At 46.5% G+C, this 22,568-nt stretch overlaps 1 protein-coding gene across 5 annotated transcripts in view; it reads left to right on the top strand.

Moving 5' to 3' along the window:
- LACTBL1 (lactamase beta like 1) overlaps positions 1-22,568 on the top strand; it is a 55,844-nt gene that overhangs the window by 15,061 nt on the left and 18,215 nt on the right. The window contains exons 2-6 of one of the 5 annotated variants that reach the window (XM_054086086.1): positions 8,170-8,327; positions 8,833-8,920; positions 9,609-9,667; positions 20,095-20,239; positions 21,641-21,750. In XM_054086086.1, coding sequence (XP_053942061.1) covers positions 9,665-9,667; positions 20,095-20,239; positions 21,641-21,750 — 258 coding nt within the window. In that variant the 5' untranslated portion in view covers positions 8,170-8,327; positions 8,833-8,920; positions 9,609-9,664. Of the gene's footprint in view, positions 1-8,157; positions 8,328-8,832; positions 8,921-9,411; positions 9,668-20,094; positions 20,240-21,640; positions 21,751-22,568 lie in introns of those variants that run through there. The other 4 variants (XM_054086084.1, XM_054086085.1, XM_009564293.2 and 1 more) reach the window with 4 other exon arrangements.

Raw genomic sequence — 22,568 nt, 5'->3', positions numbered from 1 at the left:
TAAAATCATTACACTGTCACTGAAAAACCCTGCTGTTAGCCACGGGGAAGGACCTCGTCTGCAGCTCCCTTACAACAAAAATGAAGGGTAATTTCATGCAGTCACCTGCTGCTGACCTATTTAAAGCACTCGCAGACAGGCAGAGAAAGGTCCTGCTGATTCTGCCCTCGCAGCAGCCCGGGCCAGGCTGCAGGGCAGACAGCCCAGTGCCACCCCTTTGGGGAATGGGATGCCCATGCTGTCTTCTAAGGCTGGACAGTGTGAGCAAGCAAGATAATGCTGCCAGCAACATCTCTCCACTCTGTCATGGTGAGGCTCTGTGCTGCCTGGCAGAGGCTGGCGTGCCTGGTGAGTGATGGAGCTGCTCATGCTGGCCACCACCGGCTGTACCTAAGCCCAGGGTGGTTTCTCCACAACAGAAAGAGCCCAGACAGCACACCCAGGTTGTTTTGAGGGGGCTCTGCACATCCTTCCGCAGCACATGCCCGAATTCCCTCATGCTTCTTTGGACCAGGGAAGGGGAAGCTTCTGTTTACTGACAAGGGAACGGATTCTGTCCCTGTACTCATCACTGGTGAGGTTGCATCTCAAATACTGTGTTCGGTTTTGGGCCGCTCACTATAAGAAAGACATTGGGATCCTGGAGAGTGTCCAGAGAAGAGCAACAAAGCTGGTGAAGTGGCTGGAGCCCTGTGTCCAGTTCTGGAGTTCTCAGCACAGGAAGGACATGGAGCTGTTGAAGCGAGTCCAAAGGAGGCCATGGAGATGATCTGAGAGCTGGAGCACCTTCTGTACAAGGACAGACTGACAGAGTCGATGTTCAGCCTGGAGAAGAGAAGGCTGCAGGGAGACTTTAGAGCAGCTTCCAGTGCTGAAAGGGGCTCCAGGAAAGCTGGAGAGGGGCTCTGGATCAGGGAGTGCAGGAACAGGAAGAATGGGGAATGGTTTTCATCTGCAAGAGGGGACATTAAGATGAGATCTTAGGGAGAAATGTTTTTCTGTTCAGGTGGGGAGGCCCTGGCCCAGGTTGCCCAGAGCAGTGGTGGCTGCCCCATCCCTGGAGGGGTTCAAGGCCAGGTTGGATGGTGCTTTGAGCAACCTGATCCAGAGGGAGGTGTCCCTGCAGGGTGTTGGACCTGGATGGTCTTTGAGGTCCCTTCCAACCCAAACTCTTCCATTATTCTATGATTTTTCCAGCTTTTTCTGTTCTTGCTTTGAATGAACCCTTCTGTCATTGAAGGTGAACTTCATACAGGGCTATATTAATGCAAGCATAGCTGGCAAGTAGAAGGAAGTGATACTTCCCCTTTACTCAGCGCTTGTGAGGGTCCATCTGGAGTATCATGTCCACTTTTGGGACACCATGCTATGGGAGAGATGTTGATGAACTGTAATACAGGGATCACTGAGATGGTTGGAGCTGCAGTACAGGATATGTGAAGGGAGCTGAGAGCTGGGTTTGGCCTGACAGAAGGAGAAGAGGGTGAGTGGGATCAAACAGCATCTTCCACTGCCTGAAGGAGCTGGAGGTCCAGATTCAGGTGCACAGAGCAAGGACAGAAGCGACGGGCACGTGTTGCCATACTGTAGGAACTCACATGAGAATTTCTTTAACTTGAAGTGGACAAAGACTTCACCAGGGGCCCAAAAGGCTCTCACGGAAACGAGGTGAAACAAGTCCTAGTTTTGGGATCAGGTTTCCTGTTGTTTCTTGCAAGGAAGATTAGAATGTCTGAATTCTCAAAAAACCTACAGGATTCTGGTATCTTTCCTTGACTCTGTGAAAAAAAAATCCCCAAACCAAAGCAGTATTTCAAACTGCACTGCCAGGCCAGGTGTATCTTCTTAAAATGCTTGTGATTGTGTGTATTTTTCTGCCTCATCTGTGAAGAGAAATCATCATTTCTAAGGGATTTTACTAGAGACAAGTGGTGGCCTACTAGAGCTGTGTCCTTCATTTAGGAATAATAGCCATTAAACTCCTTGTTGCTATGGGGCTGCAATTTCCACAGGCGACACTCATTATCAAAGAGCTGGCTGCTGGCAAGCAGTTAATGAGAGAGCTTTGAAATGGCTTAGGAAAGATCCAGCTTTCCTGCAGACTTCTGAGACATGTATGAAAGAGAAAAGGCAGCCGAAGATGGTTCCAGCTGTGATCTGCACACATGTGGGGTGGTGGCGACTTCGCTGTTGCTGTAAGAACCTCCTTTCAGACCCAGAAGAGGAGGGGTTTTGTAGAGCTCTAGAGGTTTTGCTGGCCTGTGGCAGGTCAGAGCTCTTGGCCCTGGGTTCAGACCTTTCCAACAGCCCCACACCACCACCATCACCCTACTGAGACAAAGAAAATGCAGGTGTCTTTAAGCCATGTGAGAGCTGGGTCACTGGGTGTGAAGGAGTTCTTACATCACAGAGTCTCTTCACTGTGTCTTCCCAGCAGTAGAGAGGAGCTGCGAGAGCAGCAAGGCCAGATGGATGTATCCTACTCACCTCCATGTCCTCCATGTGTATTAACATGGCTTCTAGGAGGATCTGTTCCATGATCTTCCCAGGCACAGAGGTGAGGCTGACAGGTCGGGGGTTCCCAGAGTCATCCTTTCTACCCTTTTTAAAAATGGGCACAGCGTTACCCTTCTTTCAGTCACCAGCAGCTTCTCCTGACTGCCAGGACTTTTAAAATATCATGGAGAGTGGCTTGGCAACCACATCAGCCAACTCTCTCAGGATTCTGGGATGCATCTCATCAGGTCCCATAGACTTATATATATATGTTCAGGTCCCTCAGGTGGTCATGAACCTGATCCTCCTCTACAGTGGGGTTTACCTCCCTGGTTACCATCTTGCTGTCCCATGACCCGGGGCAGGCGAGAAGAGTGGTTATCAGTTATCAGTCTTCAGCTTAGCTGAAGACTAAGGCAATAGAGTCTTCACTTAAATACCTCAGCCTTCTCCTTGTCTGTTGATAGGAGGTCACTATTTTCAGCCATCAGTGGGGCTTTAACCTTCCTCTTCTGATTGACGTACATGTAGAAGCCTTTCTTGTTGGTCTTCACTTCCCTTACCAAGTTCAGCTCCAGCTGCACCTTGGCCTTCCTGACCTCATCCCTACACAACCGGGCAACGTCCCTATACACTTCCCAGGTTCCCTGTCCCCGCTTGCACTGCCTGTGCAGTTCCCTTTTCTTCTTGAGTTTAACCAGCAGGTCTCAACTCAGCCATGCTGGTCTCTTCCCTTTCTTGCCTGATCTCCTACATATGGGGACTGAGCACTTTTGTGCTTTATGGAAAGTATCCTTAAATGTTTGCCAGCTCTGTTCCACTCCCTTGACCCCAAGGACCATGTCCCAGGGGGTCTTACCAAGTAACTTCTTGAAGAGCTGGAAGTCTGCTTTCCTGAAATTTAGGGTCCTCACTATTTCCTTGCCTGTCCCATACCCCTCTGGACCTTGAACTCCACCAGTGCATGATCACTGCAGCCCAGGCTGCCTCCGATCCTAACGTCACTGATGAACTCACTTGTGTTCCTAACCATCAGGTCCAGTGTTGCACCCTCTCAGGTCGGGGTCTCTATCAGCTGAACTAAGAAATTATCTTCAATGCACTTCAGGAGTCTCCTGGATTGCCTACAGCTTGCTGTGCTGCTTTCCCAGCATACATCAGGGTGGTTGAAGTCCCCGGGTAGGATGAGAGCTTGCAAGGTTGAAGCCTCCTGTAGCTGGAGGAAGAAGGATTCATCAGTTGTCTCTCCTTGATTGGGTGGCCTGTAGTATACACCAACCACAAGGTTCCCATTGGTTCCTCTGTCTTTTATTCTTACCCACAAGCTTTCAACCTGTTCGTGGCTACTCTTCAACAATAGCTCTTCCCATTCTATCCCTTTTTTGACATAGAGGGCAACACTTCCACACCTGCTTCCCTGTCTGTCTCTTCTGAACAGCCTGTAGCCTTTCAGCTGAAAACCATTCCCCCTCTTCTTCTCCCTACAATCCCTGATCAAGAGCCCCTCTCCAACTTTCCTGGAGTCCCTTCAGCACTGGAAGCTGCTCTAAGGTCTCCCTGCAGCCTTCTCTTCTCCAGGATGAACAATGCCAGCTCTCTCAGCCTGTCCTTGTTTGGCAGCTGCTCCAGAACTGGACACAGGGCTTCAGGTGGGGTCTCACAGAGCAGAGGGGCAGAATCACCTCCCTTGACTGGTGTGCCACCGTACTTCTCTTGGAGAAACCTTTGAAAACACATTCTGGCTGTCTTCAATATTGAATATTTCTTCTGAGGCTTTCAATTCTTGCTTTCTCAATTCTTGAGCTGAGTAATGCCAGCAAATGGCAATGCTGCTAACCACCTCTATTAACTCTGAATGTCCACCTTCACTAACGTGCCTGGATACCGGAGGTGCACTTGGCACTTTGCTCCATCTTTTGACTTTCAAAGCTCACTTCAACTGTACAAAACTGTGAAGAGAATGAAACAGCTGGCAATGGGACACAAAGGCTCACAATGATACCTGGTAGGACACAAAGGGCTTGCAGTGGGACAACAAGAGTCCCTGGCTGAGCTCTGGACCTGTGAAGTAAAATACCACTTACCTCCACTAGTTTTCAAAGGTTGGCCGGAGAGGAGGGCAATTGGAGCTGCCAATTGCTTTTCCTGCTGTAGCTTCTCCTTTGTCCCTGCTAAAAGATTGACAGCCCAGGTAGGAGAGGATAGCGGCTGAGCCCATCCATGTGTGTAACACTCCCACTTCTCTCCCCAGCAGACAGAAATTGCCTGGACCATTCATTCCAGAGCCTGTCTCAGTGCGTTCCCTAATTCCTTCTTCCCCTTTAAGCTACTCACACATCAGGACCTGATTCACCCCCTCAGGCTGTTTCATTTGTGATTGTGTAAGTATTTAGGCTAAAATCTCATCCAGACAACTTCTCTTGGTTCTGAACCAGCAGATATACGGAGCAGGAATACAGGCATTCCCTCAGGGGGACAGGGTCTGTGTGAGCTTGCACTTCTGTGTGCATTTATTTCACTGCCACACTTCAGAGAGACAGAGTTATTCATTGCTGAGTTACTGCGTCTGTTTGCTCTGTGGACAAAGGGAGAGCTCAAGGTGCTGCTTCTCCCAGCCTGGGAGCCAACACACCTCTGAGCACAAAAAATCACATCACTTCCTTCTAGCTCACAAAACCAAACCTCTGCGTGTTCTCTGTGTGAGGATCTCCTCTAAACCAGTGGCTTGGGCAGCAACAGGGACCTTCCTGAAGACCTCCAGGTCCATCTTTTTTCCTCTCTGTAGCAGGAAAGTGGCAGGAAAACCCTTCATGGTAAGAGATGCAGAACAGTATTGGGAAGACATCGTTATTTGGCGAGTTAGACTCGGCTAACAGCAAAACTCCCACCTGGTTGCTCGCTCAATCTCCTCCCTAAACAGTAAAGGAGAAGAAAATGGGAAAAAAACAGCAGTGAGAAAGTTCATGCATTGAGATAAAGACAGAGAAATCACCAATTATTGTTGCAAAGCAAACAGACACAATTTGAGGAAAAGTAACTTCATTTATTGCCCATTAAAATGTAATGTAATTACAAATTTCAGTAGTGGAAACAAAAAAGACAAATGTTAAACCAACACTTTCCCCCCCATTTCCCAGACTCAATTTCACTCCACTATTCCACACACTCTTAACTCACCCCTCTGCCCAAAGGTGGTGCAGGGGTCAAGGTCTGTACAAAGTGGCTTCTCTCCACCGCTCCTTCCTCCTCACCTTTCCTGTACTCCAGCATGGGATCTCCACAGACTACAGCTCTTCAGGAAAACCTCCTCCAGTTTGGGTCCTTCATGGGATGAGTTTTCTTCAGGAATATCCCTTTGCCCTGAAGTGATTCCTCGATGGGCTGCTGGGTGAATATCTGCTCTGGCATTGTCCTTCCACAGGCTGCAGGTAACATCTGCTCTGGCATGAGTCTTCCATGGGCTGCAGGGAATATTAGCATCATCACAGCATACCTTTTCCTCTGACCTAGCTCTTCCTCTTTCCTTTCTCACGTTGTTCTATCCTCCTCTCTCCATCTGGGGTTTTCTGCTCTTTCTTAAATGTTTTCAGAGAGGCATCACTACCTTCACAGATGGGCTCAGCTTTGGCCAGTGGTAGATCTCTTACGGAGCTGACTGGAACCAGCGCAAAGCCACCTCTGCAGCCCTCAACTACCAAATCCTTTCTGCATGTACCCCATGTAGTATAATGATATATCCCCCAAATTCAATGAGGGAAAATGGGGACAGGAGAGGAACTTAGGAAGGAGGAAAAGATTGAGATGCTGCAAGAACAGAACGCATGGGGTGCCCAGCAGGAAGCTGCAGGTGGGAAAGGGTTGTGTATGGGGGTGATATCTCATCCTACTGATTTTCAGTGTCTCTTCATTGTCCCCATGAGTGTGAATGACAGGGGTTGTTTCTGGGAAGGGCTGGTCAACTCATTCAGCTGTGGAGAACCTCCTAGGTGTTCTGACTCACTGCTCTGGAAAGAGCCTGCTCCACGCAAAGCACCTGGAACTGCGGTGGGGCGTCCAAAACTGGTTCCAAACAGTTGGAAACAGGGAGAGGTGCAGCAAGGCTGTCTGCAGAGTCACTGCGCACTGATCTGCAGCTGAGAGTTAGAGTAACCTAAAAAGCCCTTGGACACCTCTTTGTTTCAGTCATTCCCTGTCCCACTGGACTCTTGGGTGGTTCCAGGTCAAAGCTGTTCCATGGACTGACTTTACAGCCTGAGGCTGAGGTGCTTTGCTGTAACTGGTGTTAGAAAATACATTTTTTTTGTGTGCAGTTGCTTCTGCTCTGTGCATGTTCAACCGGGCAGCAGGGAAGACAACTGCTCTTTACCTTCCTGGCTGTGACTCTCTAGGTCAGAGAGGTGCTCTGAGAGAGCAGTCCAGGAGGGAGAGACAACCCTGGAAATCCACTCAGGACAGAGTGGGTAAAAGCTTTTTTGACTCTCCCCTTCTGGTGCACTTTGAGGTTACTCTGAAATAGGACCCTTCTCCAAGCTGGTAGAGTGCCCTTCCCTTGCAAAGAGGAATGAAAAACATGAAAGCGAAAGTTATGAAACACTGCTGAGCCGAGAAAGAGTGAAACTCCACCATGGCTGGGGCTGTTGCAGGTCCTTTTTTGGGTGTGAAACAGAGCAAATGGCTCTTGGAGAGAAGGTCAAGAAAGATGAGGTTAGCAGGTAAATTGCTGCAAATCACTCTGAAGTGGGGACTGAAAAACTCTGAGGTTTTTTTAATGAGCTCTGCAAAATAAAAGGGTGAAAATTAAGAAGGAACAAGATGACAATGACAAACAGGATGAGATGGTTGCTGGGCTCCTCTCCCAAGTGACAGGCAATAGGAAAAGAGGAAACGGCCTCGAGTTGTGCCGTGTTTCTATTGGACATTAGGAAAAATTTCTTCACTGAAAGGGTTCTCAGGCACTGGCAGAGGCTGCCCAGGGAGGGGGTGGAATCACCAGCCCTGGAGGGATTTAAAGACAGGTAGACAAGGTGCTCAGATATATGGGTTAGTAGGAGAACGGTATGATTTGACTCGATGATCTCAAAGGTCTTTTCCAACCAAACGATTCTATGATTCTGTGTGCACTTCTCTTTGGCTTTGGGGAAAGATCGTTGCACAGACTGTGAAAGAAGGCCTGGGAAGGCTGGTAGTGGGGGCAGAAGGAGATAGGAGTGCCCAGAGATGAGGATCAACAGAACTGTGAGGAGCCTGAGCCACTCTCATTAGTAAGGAGGTTGTCTGTACCCCAGTTCAGCAAAATTGGGGCACAGCTCTGTGGCATGGGCACACTGCTGGACAGGCTCCGCTGAAGTATTTTGAACATCCTTAAAGCCTGCGGCACTACAGCAGTTGCTGAAATAAAGAGATGATATCAAAGAGAATATCCTTACCTGGAAACATCTGAACAGGACCCCTGAGGTGTGCGTTCCCCTGGATTTAGTGCATAACTGTGGGCATGGCCACAGCCTCCTCTTTTGGAGAGCTTCTATAATGGCCTTCACATGATAATGGCAGTTCATTATTAATATTTCTAGCTCAAAGTGTGTTAAGGATGCCCTCCTCCCCATCTCAGGCTGCTGGATTGTTTGAGCCATGAAATCATCAGCAATTCTCCCTTTTGGCTGCATCCCTGGACAGATGCTGCATCGCTTGAGAAGGGGTGAGGAATGGCCGATTAATCTGTGCTCAGAGAGGCTGCCTGTTGGGATTAGTGCTTCCGATGTTCTTAACATCTGCAGCTCCAGGACAGCCCCAAATTCATCAGCAGTGGAAGCTGGAGGACAGCAGCGAGGCTGGTAAGAGCTGCTACTGGGGGAATTTTGTCTGTTGCATTGCCACTGTCAGGTAGCGAGGCAAGAGGGAGGTTGGCAGCGGTGCCGTCATCTTGGTACTCCAAATGTGTCATACAGTTTCTTGGCTGTGTCTGTGATTCCCAAGGTTGTGGAGGGTTTTGTTAGCTGTGTAGCTGAGAAGCCAGGGAGAGGGCTGGAAGGACCCAACAGAGCAGGCACAACGGAAATGTGCCAGCTCTAAGGGGCTCAAAGCTGCAGTTCCTTGTGGTGGGGTGAGGATGGCCATGGGCCATGTCCTTGCAGTACACACAATGTGCTGCCCGGCCAGAGGCGGAGAGATGGAAGGTGTTTCTGGGGAATTATCTCATGTAGTTTACGTGCCTATCCAAAACCAGGCCCTCCCCACTGCTCTGCTTTTCTGAGCAGGACTTTGTTGCTCTGGGCTTCCCTCCCTGCTCTGAGCTTACTTTTTTTTCCTGCATTAATTTTCTGTTTCTCTTCGTGACAGGGTTTCACCAGCCTTTTGTTTGTGGAAATAGGCAACACAGGGAATGAGAAAAGACTGATAAGAAGCCATGGATGGGTTACAGCTGCGGGTAAGGCTCATCTTGTGCAAACCACAACCTTCCACCATGCCTCAGCATCCCCAGGAGCCAAGGGGAAACAAAATACCAGCTCTGTCTATGTATAGTCAGCCTGTTAGCTGGGAAAGACTCCCTTGTCTATCACTGCGAGCAAACGCCGGGAAGCTGCTCGGGATTAAGCTCAGAGAGTGCCTGAGCTCCTGGTTTAAGCTCCCCCACCTCTTCTGTCTTTGAACAGCCCAGTCTGCCCCCTGCCAAGCCTGCCCAGGGCTGACTGGAGGCATGCAGGGTCTGTCCATCTCAGGAGTTAATCGCCTCCTCGTCAGATGTCAGGAGGAGATGAAGCTGCTATAAATAGATTGTGAAGCCCTCGTGGTTTCAGCTGTGATTCACACACATGGCAGAGAAGCATTAGGAAGAATTAACATTCAATCTCTCAGGCACTTCTCTGAGAGCAAATGCCATTCTGTCACTTAATCCTCTTGCCCATGGGAGGTCAGCAGCACTTTCTGGAGGGTCTGAATGGGTCAAATGGACAGGGAAACCCAGACGAGGACTGTCAGGAGAGCTAAAAGCAGCCACCTCAGCCCAGAGTGACAGCAGCACCTGCCCGTGATACACAGCTGCCTTTAGGAACATGGCAAGGCGCTCTGCTCCTCCCTTGCCAGGGCTGAGATCAGACACTGGGGTTTTCTTACAGCACGCACATGCTGAGATGCCTGACAACAGCCTCGGGGAGTGAGATGACTTCTGGCAATGGTACGTGCAGGGGGCGGGGGCACTTTTTGGCTCTCCCTAATGCGTGTTGAGATGTGTCTCTATCTGAGTGGCTCGCAGGGTCTGTGGTGTCTGCCTAGATGAGCGTGGTAGAGCAGGGCAGTACACCTCAGTTGTCCGTGTGAAATCCCCACTTCTTCCCCTACTGATTTGCGGAATCAAATCCTATAACCCAAAATGAGTTATGGTATGTTTATTTCCAGCGCTGGGGTGCAAGGAGGTTCTCCTCTTAGCTTGCACACCGTATAACTTAACAAGTAGCTACTTATAGTGTAAAGACATCCAAAGTTATAAGTGCCTACTACTTATTCAAAACCTTTCCCTGCTAAGGGATTAGTTTCCAGAACTAATTATAATTAGTTCTGGAAAGTTCACTCCAGTGTTGTGCCTGCCTAGTGCCTCCTGGTGGTCGTGGGCCGGGGTCTTAGAAGTCTTCCTCAAGATGAAAAAAAGATTTTTTCCATGAACTGTGTAGAGGCACAGCCTCTTCTGGTTGTTTTCCAGCTTTCTGTATTCCAATGCCCACTTATCAGTAAAATTCTGCTAGCTGGCTCCTTCGTTATGAACCTCCAAGGTCTTCAAGGCGAACAACACCAAGCTCTAACGAACGCTCCCAACCCCCCTTGTCTGCTTTCACTCATCAATTCCCCCCTTTCCTTTTAACATGGGCAAATTCATTTGCCAACTGTGTAATTTACCTCTCAAAGGGGAATTGGATGATATTTTGTTGGAAAATTACCCTTTTAATGCATTCTCATGGGCACTAGACATAGAAGTCAAAATTGTTAGTCGTTGTAGCATTCTCCAGTTCCAAATAAATAACATAGCAGAGAAAACAAAGCTAACTAAAACTAGCATCAGAAGGACAATAATGGGGTGAAACAACTTATTTAGAATGCCAGGCGCAGTAGGGGACTATCCGAACAACACGTGCCTCCAATGATGGTTCACATTTTCTCTTAACCTTTTTAGGACCCCCTTTCTTTCCTCTGTGTCGTGGTGGACTGTTATCAGGGTCTTTTCCTGCTTTCCTGGACCTCATTTAGAATTATAATCAAGTCCTGATGTTTCATTAACTGCTTCATTAATTACTTTACCAATGTAAGATTCATTCCAGTAGGTACAGGTGATAATTTGTGAAATATTTTATAATTGCATTTGATCAGCTGATGAGATACAACTGGTGCTAAATAAGAAAAGTCACAGCAAATAATCTTAACAAGATTATAAATACAGAAATTAGAAAATAGAATGATTCTTACTATCCGTAATTATCTCATCTATTACTACAGAGGTACAAGCAGTTCTCAAACACACACAACCCTGGCGCATATATACAAATACAGTTCTCTGATTAGCGTCTGGGTGGATCTCAAAGTGACGGATGCTTTGCTGAGTGTCGAGGCAGATGTCTTGAGCATCGATTGCATTACTTAGCAAACGAATCCTTGTTGTTCTCATGTAATGCAAGATTCTAGATTTACAATTTGCCATTTCCCGTTCACTATTTGTGCCCATGTTCTATGTTCGGAAGGATAGAGTTCAGTTTTATCACGGTTTAATCCTAATGCAATGATGGGGTGGATTACATATATTGAAGCATTATATATGGAAAACACAGAGGCTGTGGCTGTATTAGTGATGGGGTCAGAGGTGAAATTTACCGGAGTCATTCAGGATTGAAGCTTCCTCTCTAAGTCAGTGGCACTGTCCCAAAGCACTTTCCAGAGTTCAGTGGGAAAGTACCCTCACCACCTTCTCTTATAACTAAGGCAGACACTGATTGCATCCATAATTGTGCCTGTATACAACTAAGGGCCAAAGAAACGTTTTCTTGGATCACACCGAGTACATTTCCTATTAATTCATGGTCTCGTTCCTCCACTTTTTCCCACTTTGGTAACATTTCTGATAGTCAGTTCCATTTAGGACCTCCAATCCTGTCTGTAACACTCTGGTTGGGCCCCTTTGAGTTCTGCCCCTGAAGGGCACTTGTTTTCACAGCGAGGTTGTCCAGCCCTCGAAGGATGTTCTTAGGAAATGAGACCATGCTGGTTGGATTTCAGAAATATCAGTTTGCATTAGCAGTTGAACACGTTTAAGAGACCATTCTGGGTTGAACAGCATTTGCTGTTGGCCTGTATTCCTGATTATATATGGACCAATCTCATAAATTCTGGGTTTAGCTATAATATTTATTTTAAATTTGAATGAGAGCCCAATGGTATCATAGGCCCAGAGACAAACCACCTTAATGGTCTGTACTCATGTAAAATTATGCCAATAGTCTAATTCATTGGAAATACAGGTCTTTGTATTCTTATCTGTAGGTGTAGTTGAGATAGTAATTTGGGATGCCTTTTTATGTATAGTCCCATTAACCATTCAGCATCCTACTTTGATTTCTCCTCCTACAGTCCCCTGAAGTTGCTGAACCCCCTGCTCTCTATCCACATCCCATTCTTGCCTCACATATACTTGATTTTCATGCATAACCACAATTGATAGATTTAAACCCTTTTGATCAGAATATTTCCCAGGGCTCCAGTATATCCAGTAAAAGCTTGAGACCAAGGCCAACCAGTATTCTTTTGGCTAGAGGTGCCTTTCCCTCCCTGGATTATAATTATAAACATGAGAAAAATTATTTTCCTGGTTGGACTTGCATGACCGTCCATGGAGATTTATGTGCCTTTTTCACTCGGGTGAAAAAGTGTATCCATGCACTCTGCTCCTTGATTTCGATTGCTGTGAAGGAGACAAGGAACATCTGGAATGGTCCTTCTCACTGCAGTTCCACAGTCCTCTCTGCAAGAGACTTTATATATACATAATCTCCAGGTCGTATGTTATACACAGGTTCATCTAAACCCCTACTTTGCGTCTCAACCTCATGTTTTTTAATCTTCTGGAGCTGTTTGTCCAATGCCACCATGTAGGAGGTCATGATTTCACATGCAAATAGTGACTGACCTGTTGTACTACTTCTGAGATAAAATGTGGTCCCCTATCAGGAGACATAGTTGCTGGAACCCAAAAGCGTGGTATTATCTCCTTGTTCTAGTAAGGAATGCCTCCTGCCAACCTGAAAAGGTACCAGTTAGTATCAATACGTATTGACACACACACACACCCCATCTTGGGAGTTCCAAAACCCAATCTGCCATTGTTGCCCAGGCCCATTGCCTCTTCCAATTTGGCCCATTTCTGGTTTGGGGTAACATTGGGATTAGTCTGGAGGCAAAGGTCACACTGCTGAGCCACTTATCTCACACTGGTGTATAAATTTCCAGCTGCAATCCCTTTAATTAGGTGTTTATATAAAGCTTCTGCCCTCCCGTGTCTCTTCCCGTGTTCTTCCCTCATCAAAAGCCATGTTAAATAAGGGGGAATGATTAGTTTCCCTTGTGGAGTGAGGACTCACCCCTCTTTCCTATATGACCCTTCCAGGTCTATAATAAATTTCTGATTATCTGATCTTCCTTGGTATATTCTGGCTTACCTCCTACAGAGATTCGCCTGTTTCATTTTTACCTCGCCTTTGGCTGCCAGTTTTGCCTCTCTGTCCGGCAGCTCATTTCCTCTCCCCAACTTGGAATTCATTTTCTGATGTGCCTTGATGGGCATGATTGTCCCTTTCTCAGGTAGCCGGACTGCTTCCAGCAGTCTGAGGATCCCTCTGCATGCTTGATGTTTTTGCCCTGGTATGTCTTTTATTGCTTAAGACATAGCTGTTTCCACCCATGAACCAGCCCTCAGCGTCTTCGATGGGACTGTCTTTCAGGTCCAAACAACTCAAGTAGGTGGCCTCGATGGTCTCTAAGCAGTCCTGGTTCTCCTCTATTTCCACTGAGAAAAGAAGCTGGGTTGATGATGTTAGCAACCACAATTCCCATATCATGTTCCAACGTTATAGCTTGGTATCTTAGGAACTTTGTGGGGAAAGCCAGTGCCCACCTTTTGCTCCCAGGCACTAACACAGTCATTTTCTGGCCCAGGGTAAATCTTCGTGTCTCCTGGATGTTTAGCACGATGGCCACAATGGCTCATAAACAGCCAGGCCCTAGGGCAATCCCTTGCTTCTCATGAGACAAAAGGAAAAATGACTTACTCACATCTAGCCAGGGTGGACATCAGGGCTTTCTTCAGCTGTTCAAAGGCTTGCACAGCCTCTTTGCTCCATTGGAGGTATTTCTGTTCGGCGGTGGTTAGCGCATAAAAGGGTTTAACAAGCAGTCCATAGTTATAGATCCATAGCTGACACCACCCAGTCATCCCCAAGGAAGTTCGTAACTCTTTCACTGTTTGCAGTCTCGGGGTTTGGTATACTGCCTCTTCTCAGTCCTGTCCCAAAGTTCTTTGTCCAGTGCTGATTTCACAGCCCAAAAAGATTGCATTATTTGGGCCTTCTTTTAGATACCCGGTACCCCTGCAGCCCCAAAAAGTTGAACAGACTCACCATCCAGGTCGTGCAAGCGTTGTCTTAGTGGCAATGAGGGTATCATCTACATACTGCAACAATCTCCCTTCCTCAGGTGGGGCTTCCAGGCCTCAAGATCCTTTGCAAGTTGATTACCAAATATCCAGGTGAGTTGAGCTCTGCACCTGCTTTCAGGGTTTTCCATTCAAATGCAAATATTTTCTGGCTGACTTCATGGAGAGGGAGGCAAAAGTAGGCATCCTTCAGTCTAAAAGAGTGAGCCAGGTTAGTGCAGGTATTAATACCGTTAACAGGGTATATGGATTTGCCACCACTGGGTAAAGGGATTTTGTTATTTTATTTACAGCCCGTAAGTCCCGGGCACATCGGTGGCCCATACCTTGGGGTATACCTTGTTTGTGATTTCTTCGCTGATTTTTCCTTCTGTGGGAACACTGACTATGGATAAACCCATTATTTATATATACCGCTGGTCATTTACCTCCAGAGTAATCTCTCCCTTTTCTAATCTGATTATTGCACCCAATTGTTCTAATAAATCTTTCCCCAAAAATGCCTTCAGGGAGGTGGGCATATCCAACAATCTGTGGATGCTCCATTGTATTCCCAGTTTATATCATAGAAGTTCACAAAAATACACCTTTTCACTTTGGCCAGTTGCCCCTTTTACCACGGTGTAGTCATTTTTGAGGGACATCAAGGCTTGGTTCAAAACTGAATATGTTGCCTCTGTGTCAACTAAAATTCTACTTTCTTCTCCTCTTTCCCTGGCTTCATTATAACCAGTGGATCCACTACGGTGGATTCCCCAGGTCCCCGTCAGTCTTCCTTCACATGAGCCACTATTACTCTTCAGACTGGCCCAAAACCAAAAACCAAGTTGTTGTATTCCTACCCTTGACCCAGGATCCAGCAGTGTGTTGCGGCACATTATATCCCTCAGTCGATTTATGAATTCAGATGGTGATTTAGAGGGACCTTGTTTACTTTATTGGGAATGGCCCTTTTCATTCCCTTCAAGATTCACTCCTGATACACCTGTAATTTTTCTACATGTTTAGATCTGTCTGGATCCCACATTGGGTCTTGGATGGGAAATACCCTTTCCAAATCCCCTTAAGTTTTACAATCAGTTTTGTTTGTTCTTGGGGTTTTTGGGGTTGTTTTTTTCTCTCTTTTTTCTTTTTCATCTCGGTCTTCCTGGAGATGTGCCTGTAAAACTGTCAAAGCAGACCTCTCTCTGACACAGGAGGATACCGGGCTATTCGGGGGGGTCCCATCTGAGTCTGTATCCCATTCCTGTGATCGAGGGGGTGGCTTAAGCAAATCAGGTAAATCTTGTTCTGGTGTCCAGTGAATTTTATTTATTCTAGTGCACCCTTTCTCGATACTGCACATCACGCAATACCGCCTCAGTTTACCTTTAAATTCTTTGTTATTTTCCCACTCAAAGGTGAGCATAGGGTCCTGCTGCGGCAAAATCCCACAGTCCCTTTGCCATTCCCAATGGTTTCGGAGGCTGAAAAACACTTCATTCCACTTTCCCTCTCTACTTAAAAACAACATTAGTTGCGAAACGGTACTGTAATCCTCTTCCTACTCATTGAGCCCCCGGCTTTCCCTACCAATTCCTTCCAGTGCTGTCCTAAGGGGCTTTCCAGAGGAAATTCTTGCTCGATTTTACCCCCATTATACTACCTTCCGACTCTACCTTCCTCTAACTTCCACAAACCGTTTAAACACACATAAATGGCCTGTCTCTAAGTTCTCAATACCAGCAACAACAACAACTCCCGTCTACAGATGACAGACACTCAGGACAATAGAGTGATCCCAACCCAGCTGAATAGCACAATAAAACCTTATGACAGTCTGAACACATAATGTGATCCATTCCCGCAGCCTGCAGAATTCTGGCCCTCCCTGTCCACGCAAACCTTTTTGCTTTTGCACTTTCAAATTATTTTTTTCTCTCACACAGAACACTTAACTCACGTTCCCAGAGTGGAAAGGTTAACTCACAAACACAGCACCAACCTCGCATAACTCGCATACCAGGAAGGGGGGGAAAGGGAGGAGCACTCTCAGCTGCTTCTCCCGTTTCTCCCATTTTTCTCCTTTATTTTCCTTTTTCTAAGCTATGTATTTTAAAGTTTCATTCTTTGCAGCCTTTCTTTCCATTCCAAAGGTCCGAGGTAAATATACCCATTTGCTGGCTCAATGGAAGTTTGGAATTAAAAGGCTTCGTAGGTGCATTCCTAGGATCAAGACAAACAGGGCTTCTAAACTATTTGCAAGTCTTCCAACATTTCGAGCTCAGTCCGCCTCTAGAGAAGAACGTCCCCCGTAAGCTATCCCTCTCAGTTCCCCTGGTACTCTGTTATACGTCAAACAGTTCACGGAGTATACCTATAACATAAAACACACAATATATAACAGTGCTCTTTCGCTTCGTTCGTCTCCGGCTGCTTCCTTCGCAGGAGAGCAGAACCGCGGATCAGAAATCCACACTCGCTTCGTGCTCCATTGCACGTCTGACGCTACCACGCACTTACATATAAACACTCCACAACATATGAGAAGTTTGAAATGAGCTCTTAGTGATGTTAAAATGTACACGGTACTGATACTGAAGATTTGCAACAGGTGTAGAAGATGACAGCTATCTCATATGCAACACTCCTGCGTCCTCAGCGAGGAGTACCCAATTCATAATGATACTATATACAATAATAATATTATCTTATCTATAATACCATATATAATACCATAATCCCTCACTCTGCTTCTACTACTTTATGAGAATCTTGGGATTATACCATAATCCCTCACTCCACATCTCTGTCTCATGAGAATCTTGGAATTATATTTTACCTGGTGCTTTGCTATCACAGCAGGGAGCACCCACACCATACCACAATGGCAAATTCGTTATTTTACCCAGGGAATGGCAGTGCCACCTCCTCATCCAGCGCAACCCCCTTTGTCTGCTTTCGCTCATCACTACCACATCCTAATTTTTCAAAGCTCAGGAGGAAAAATGTGATGCACAGCTACTCTACCCTTGGGAAGCTGTGTGCACTTGTTCCTGCATATGTTTGCATTCATTTGCATACGTATAAGTGCTTGGTAGCCTCTGTTTTCTTGCTTTGCTGTGTTTATGCTGTTAGCAGTGACGGTCACTGAGCAATGTATGTGAGATGGAGAAACCAGCTGGAAAAGAGGTGAGACCAGACAGGTCCTGAAATGAGAGGTGTAAGGAGTCTGTAGGTATCCATCCATTTGTCTGACAGTCTCTCAGCTACAGGGAAAGAGTGGTGTTTTTCCTGAAAGGCAGCTTAGAAAGCAGATGAATATTCTCATGCTTTGGGATATTGGTGCCCTATCCGTAAAGGAGAGATCCATGACTCTTGTTTCATAATACAGCCACAGTTTCATTGCATTGCCACTAGAATATGGGTCAGAGGCTGAAAGAGGCATTTAGGGCACTCATCATTCACAAGAAGTAAAGGGGAGTTTGGACTAAAGGGTGAGATTTCAGTGCTGATATCTTTAAGTCCCCAGTTAGTGATCCAGGGAGTCTGGAGATTATGAGATGACCATAAACCAGAAAATCTTTTTCTTCCACCCTCCTCTTAAGAACTCAGGAATCAGAGTTTCTCAGTGAAGCAAGGAAAGAGGGAAACAAGTGGTCAAAGGAACTGCAAGTTGGTTGGGGGAGTTGCCTTATTATGATGAGACTAAATCCAAGAAAGTTACTCCGTGACTACTCCAGGGCAAAGAGGGCCCTGTTCCACTCCTTGCTGCAGCTCTAGGAAATACCTCTCAGCAGAAAGTGGAGCCTGCCAGCGAGGGGATTATTAAAGACATCTTAATTCACAGGTTTCTCCTTGTGTGGATGTAATCTCCTATATAATGTGGCCCTGTATGAGGTTGTGGATATGTAAATCAATGTGGGTTTGGTGTCAGAATGGCATTCCTGTTCTTAGGAACGTATCATTTATTCTGATTGTGGGAATATGGACTGCATGTGCTCTAGCAGGCTCAGATCTGAGTGGGTCTGCAGGCACCTTGTGGTCTTAAAATCTTCATTTTATCATGGAAGAACCTGAAGCAAGCTGCTTTCAGGAATTTGTGTGGGAAGGTCTGCACAGGATAAAGGGCTTCAGAAAGAGTTGTGATTTGCTGCACGGAGGAGAAGGACCTGGGGGTGCTGGTTGACAGCCGACTGAACATGAGCCAGCAGTGTGCCCAGGGGGCCAAGAAGGCCAACGGCGTCTTGGCTTGGATCAGAAATGGGGTCACCAGCAGGTCCAGGGAGGGGATTCTCCCTCTGTACTCGGCACTGCTGAGACCGCACCTCGAATACTGTGTTCAGTTCTGGACCCCTCACCACAAGAAGGATGTTGAGGCTCTGGAGCGTGTCCAGAGAAGAGCAACAAAGCTGGTGAGGGGCTGGAGAACGTCTGACGAGGAGCGGCTGAGAGAGCTGGGGGTGTTTAGCCTTGAGAAGAGGAGGCTGAGGGGAGACCTTATTGCTCTCTACAACTGCCTGAAAGGAGGTTGTGGAGAGGAGGGAGCTGGGCTCTTCTCCCAAGGGACTGAGGACAGGACAAGGGGGAATGGCCTGAAGCTCCGCCAGGGGAGGTTCAGGCTGGGTATCAGAAAAAACTTCTTCACAGACAGAGTCATGGGGCACTGGAACAGCTGCCCGGGGAGGTGGTCGAGTCGCCTTCCCTGGAGGTGTTTAAGAAACGGGTGGATGAAGTGCTGAGGGACATGGTTTAGGGAGTGTTAGGAATGGTTGGACTCGATGATCCAGTGGGTCCTTTCCAACCTGGTGATTCTGTGATTCTGTGATTCTGTGATTCTGTATTTCTGTTGTTGCAAAGAAAGTGGAATTGCAGGGGCTAGACTCGCCAGGTGGATCCTTACGGCAGGGAGGTATGCGACAGAGCCATGTGCAAGCTTGGAAGTGGTTCTGCAGATTCCCCTGTTGTAAGTGACAACACTCAGCTGACTTGCAGAAACTTTTGCATGAATTATCCCATATCTCAAAAAAGCAAAAAAGGGCCATGTGGTAACGTAAAGGGAGTATTTCAGTCCGTGTGTTCTCCAAGTGAGTCCAGACAACCTGAAGCAACTTTGGAATGTGGACCGTATTGGATGCAAATGTTAGGCCATATGTTTTATGACATTAATTGCCAAACTTTCAGAAGCACCTTATTGACCTATTACAGCCGGCGAGAGAGTACAGCTCATACTTAGGCATCTGATCATTTGTTATCTGTTCCTCATTTTTCTCCAACATTTATATGGTTGTATCACCAACCTGGATAGTATCCAGTGTTGTAAGATCTTCACAAACCCAAAATATTAGCCAGTTTTCCTAAAGATGGCATCTGTAAATGCCAAGCTTACAGATGGTGCATGATGTAAAGGGAATTCCAGGCAGAAAATAGAGGGGTAATGGTAGTACATGGCAAAAAAACTCATAATTTATCTATAAAAGCTGGATCTGATTATATGATCTGGCTGGTGGCTGCCATGAACAGACGCTGGACTGAAAAAAAAGGATTTGGAAAGATATCCAGGAATGAGTCATGGTGGTTAACAATGAAGGAAATGAGAGATGTAGCAGAGAATCCTGCCAGCCTGGGCTTATGACGTTCACCTTCATGGAGGGGAAAAGGCAAAAGGAGTGAATGGTTTTCTTCTACCAGAACCAACAGGGCCTACAAGTTAAGAGAAGAGTAATGTCATGCAAACCTCATTGGAAGACAAGAAGTCATCTCTGATTCTAGTTATTTCCATGTGTTCTGGTATTCCCATCACTAGTGCCACAACAGTACTGGATTATAGTGCCTGTAGCGGCTTCACTGCCTGATGCACTGTGCCTCTTTCACTTGTCTGGTCTGCATGAGAGGCAGTTCTTCTCTCTCTGAGGTCATATCTTTTCTACTCACAGCAGGCATCCAGCAGAAGGAGCCTCCTCAAGCTCAGTATTATGGAGGTGAAGTGGATTCATGTGTTGGTCTTCTTCTTCTTCCTGTTGTCTGTCGCAATGACGGGCTGCTTCCTGTGGCAGTACAGCCTCCCCAAGATGGAGACCAGTGAGTAGTCCTCTTTAAGCATGACCATGATTTGGCACAGAGGTTTGTGAGACAAGTAAATGCTTTTCTCCCCATATGGGGTAACACGTTTCCCAAAGAGCATCTGCCCAAGCAGCACACAAATCCACCTCCTCCTAGCTGGTGCAAGGACACAGAGGAGATGAGTGTTGGCTTGATGGAGTAACGTGCAACTCCGATGGTGTCCAGAGAAGATCCATTTTCTGGCACTAAACTAAATTAATATCCCAAGGAGATATTTTGTTTTACATTCTCTATCTTTAGCTTCCTGTTGTAAAAATCACTCGATTTCAGAATGGGTTTTGTTTTACACCTTACCGTAAATTTCAGCTTATGGGTTCTCCTCATTTCGTGTTCTCCTATTCTTAGATCTTTGAACCAGCTCAAGCCCCTAGTTCCCACTAGAATTCCCTTATGGTAATTATAGAAAACTCACCAGACAGACTCAAGGCACTGTGTGCACAAGGACAAAATTCTCATACATACAGTGTAACTGGAGCAGCTCTAAGAAGCCCAAACAAAGGTGACACAAAATCTATGTTGACTGTGCCACTCATAGAGCAATATCTGAAAAGATTTCACACCCTACTTTATTATCACAGAGTACCTGAGGCTGCCTGTGTCCCTTCCCATTCATCTCAAAATTTTCATAGAGCCATTTCTCCTCTCATTTCTAATGCTTTATCTTCATTCTCGGTTGGTAAGCAAAAAGATAAATGAATGTTTTGTTTATAGCTTACAGAGCAGAGGACCTCGGGGACAAGTGGGAAAACAGACCCTCCAAGTGAGAGAATTCCAGTCTCTCACTGAGTTTAAAGAACTTTGCTTGCCACAAAAATTAAAGCCATGTCTCTAGCGTGTGCAGGGTACAGCTAATTCAGAAGACAGCTCAGGTACCGGGTGTGCAGCCTGGTGTTGGAGTGTTAGACAGTAGGTAGCACTCACAATTCACTTCTACAACCATTTTCTGAGGTTACAATAGGCATGGGACAACTTTGTCCTCCTGAACCCACACTCAGTCTCTCCCATAGACATGGACAGGGCAATTTCATGGGGTCTAAACCCACTCTCAGCTTCCTTTTCTTCTGCAGTCACAGTTCCTTACTCTTCTAAGTTGCAGAGTCACTTGAAGGCTGTCGCAGCTCCTGTCTGTCCCATGTGTTATACCATGTTGGGATAAGCCAGACGAGAGCACAGTGTGCTCTTCAAGTCCGGTTTTATGTGGGATAGAAACAATTCAAGATTGACCTCTTTGACTATGTGGAAGTGTTCTTCAGCTTTTGACAACACAAGAAAGCGAGCCTCTGCTGACTGCTGGGTGAGGCTGAAGCTTGCTGGCATGTCTATGAAAGCCACTTATGCCATTCTTGAAATGTTTTCCAGGAGCATCTGTGATGGAAGCAAGATCAGAAGCTGTGCAGATGTGCCCCCGCTATCCTGAACCAGCACCGCTGGACCACCCACTCCCCATTCTGAAGGAAGCATTGGAGAAGGTCTGTGAGGAGAAGGGAACAGAGGAGGACAGAGCTCATGATTGCTTTGCTGAAGGAGTAAAGGGGACTACATATATTTTGCCTCTGAGCATCTCTGGGGGATGAGGTGGGAAATCAAGGAGGTGGAGAACAAGTGAGTCTAGAAATGAATGTATAAAACTTCTTCACTGAGCATACAGAACATCTCAATAAGCAATTATCTTATCTCAAAGGTAAACTACGATGAAGAAACATTATTAGCTGCCATCAGGAGGTCTGGGGAGCACACAAGGGCACAAAATGATGGCTCTTGTCATTTTGTCTTCTATGAGGCAGTCCTCACATCCTGGAAAGAAGGGACTCACATAAACAGTTCCTATTCATCAGTGACTGCCAATTCCTTATTTTGCTGCTTTGCTGGCTTTCCCCATACCACCATTCAAAAATTAAAAACTACTTGTAGGTATTTTGAAGGAAAGGAATGGAGAGGAAGACGAAGGGAACCTGCATCTGAATGAGAGACACCTCAGTCTGAAATTTTAGCACCATCTGAAATTCTGGGAGGCTTGATTTGCAATGAGGAAACACTGTGGATTTCCTGGACTGCATGGGCCATAAGGACAGCCCTGGACCCCTATCATAAATGCACCCTCTCATTCGTCTTTTTCTCACAAATAACCTTATTAGACATAATGGAAGCTGCCACACAGCTCTGATCATTCTTTTTATCCTTCCTTAACTCTTTTCCAGCTCTAGCATGCATTTGTGGATATGCAGGAAATCAGTACTGTGCACACTCGCAAGTCTATTAGGGATTTATACACTGACAAAATGCTCTT

Source organism: Cuculus canorus, chromosome 21, assembly GCF_017976375.1.
Source record: "Cuculus canorus isolate bCucCan1 chromosome 21, bCucCan1.pri, whole genome shotgun sequence".
Taxonomy (NCBI): domain Eukaryota; kingdom Metazoa; phylum Chordata; class Aves; order Cuculiformes; family Cuculidae; genus Cuculus; species Cuculus canorus.
This window is presented reverse-complemented; position numbering and strand designations above follow the sequence as displayed.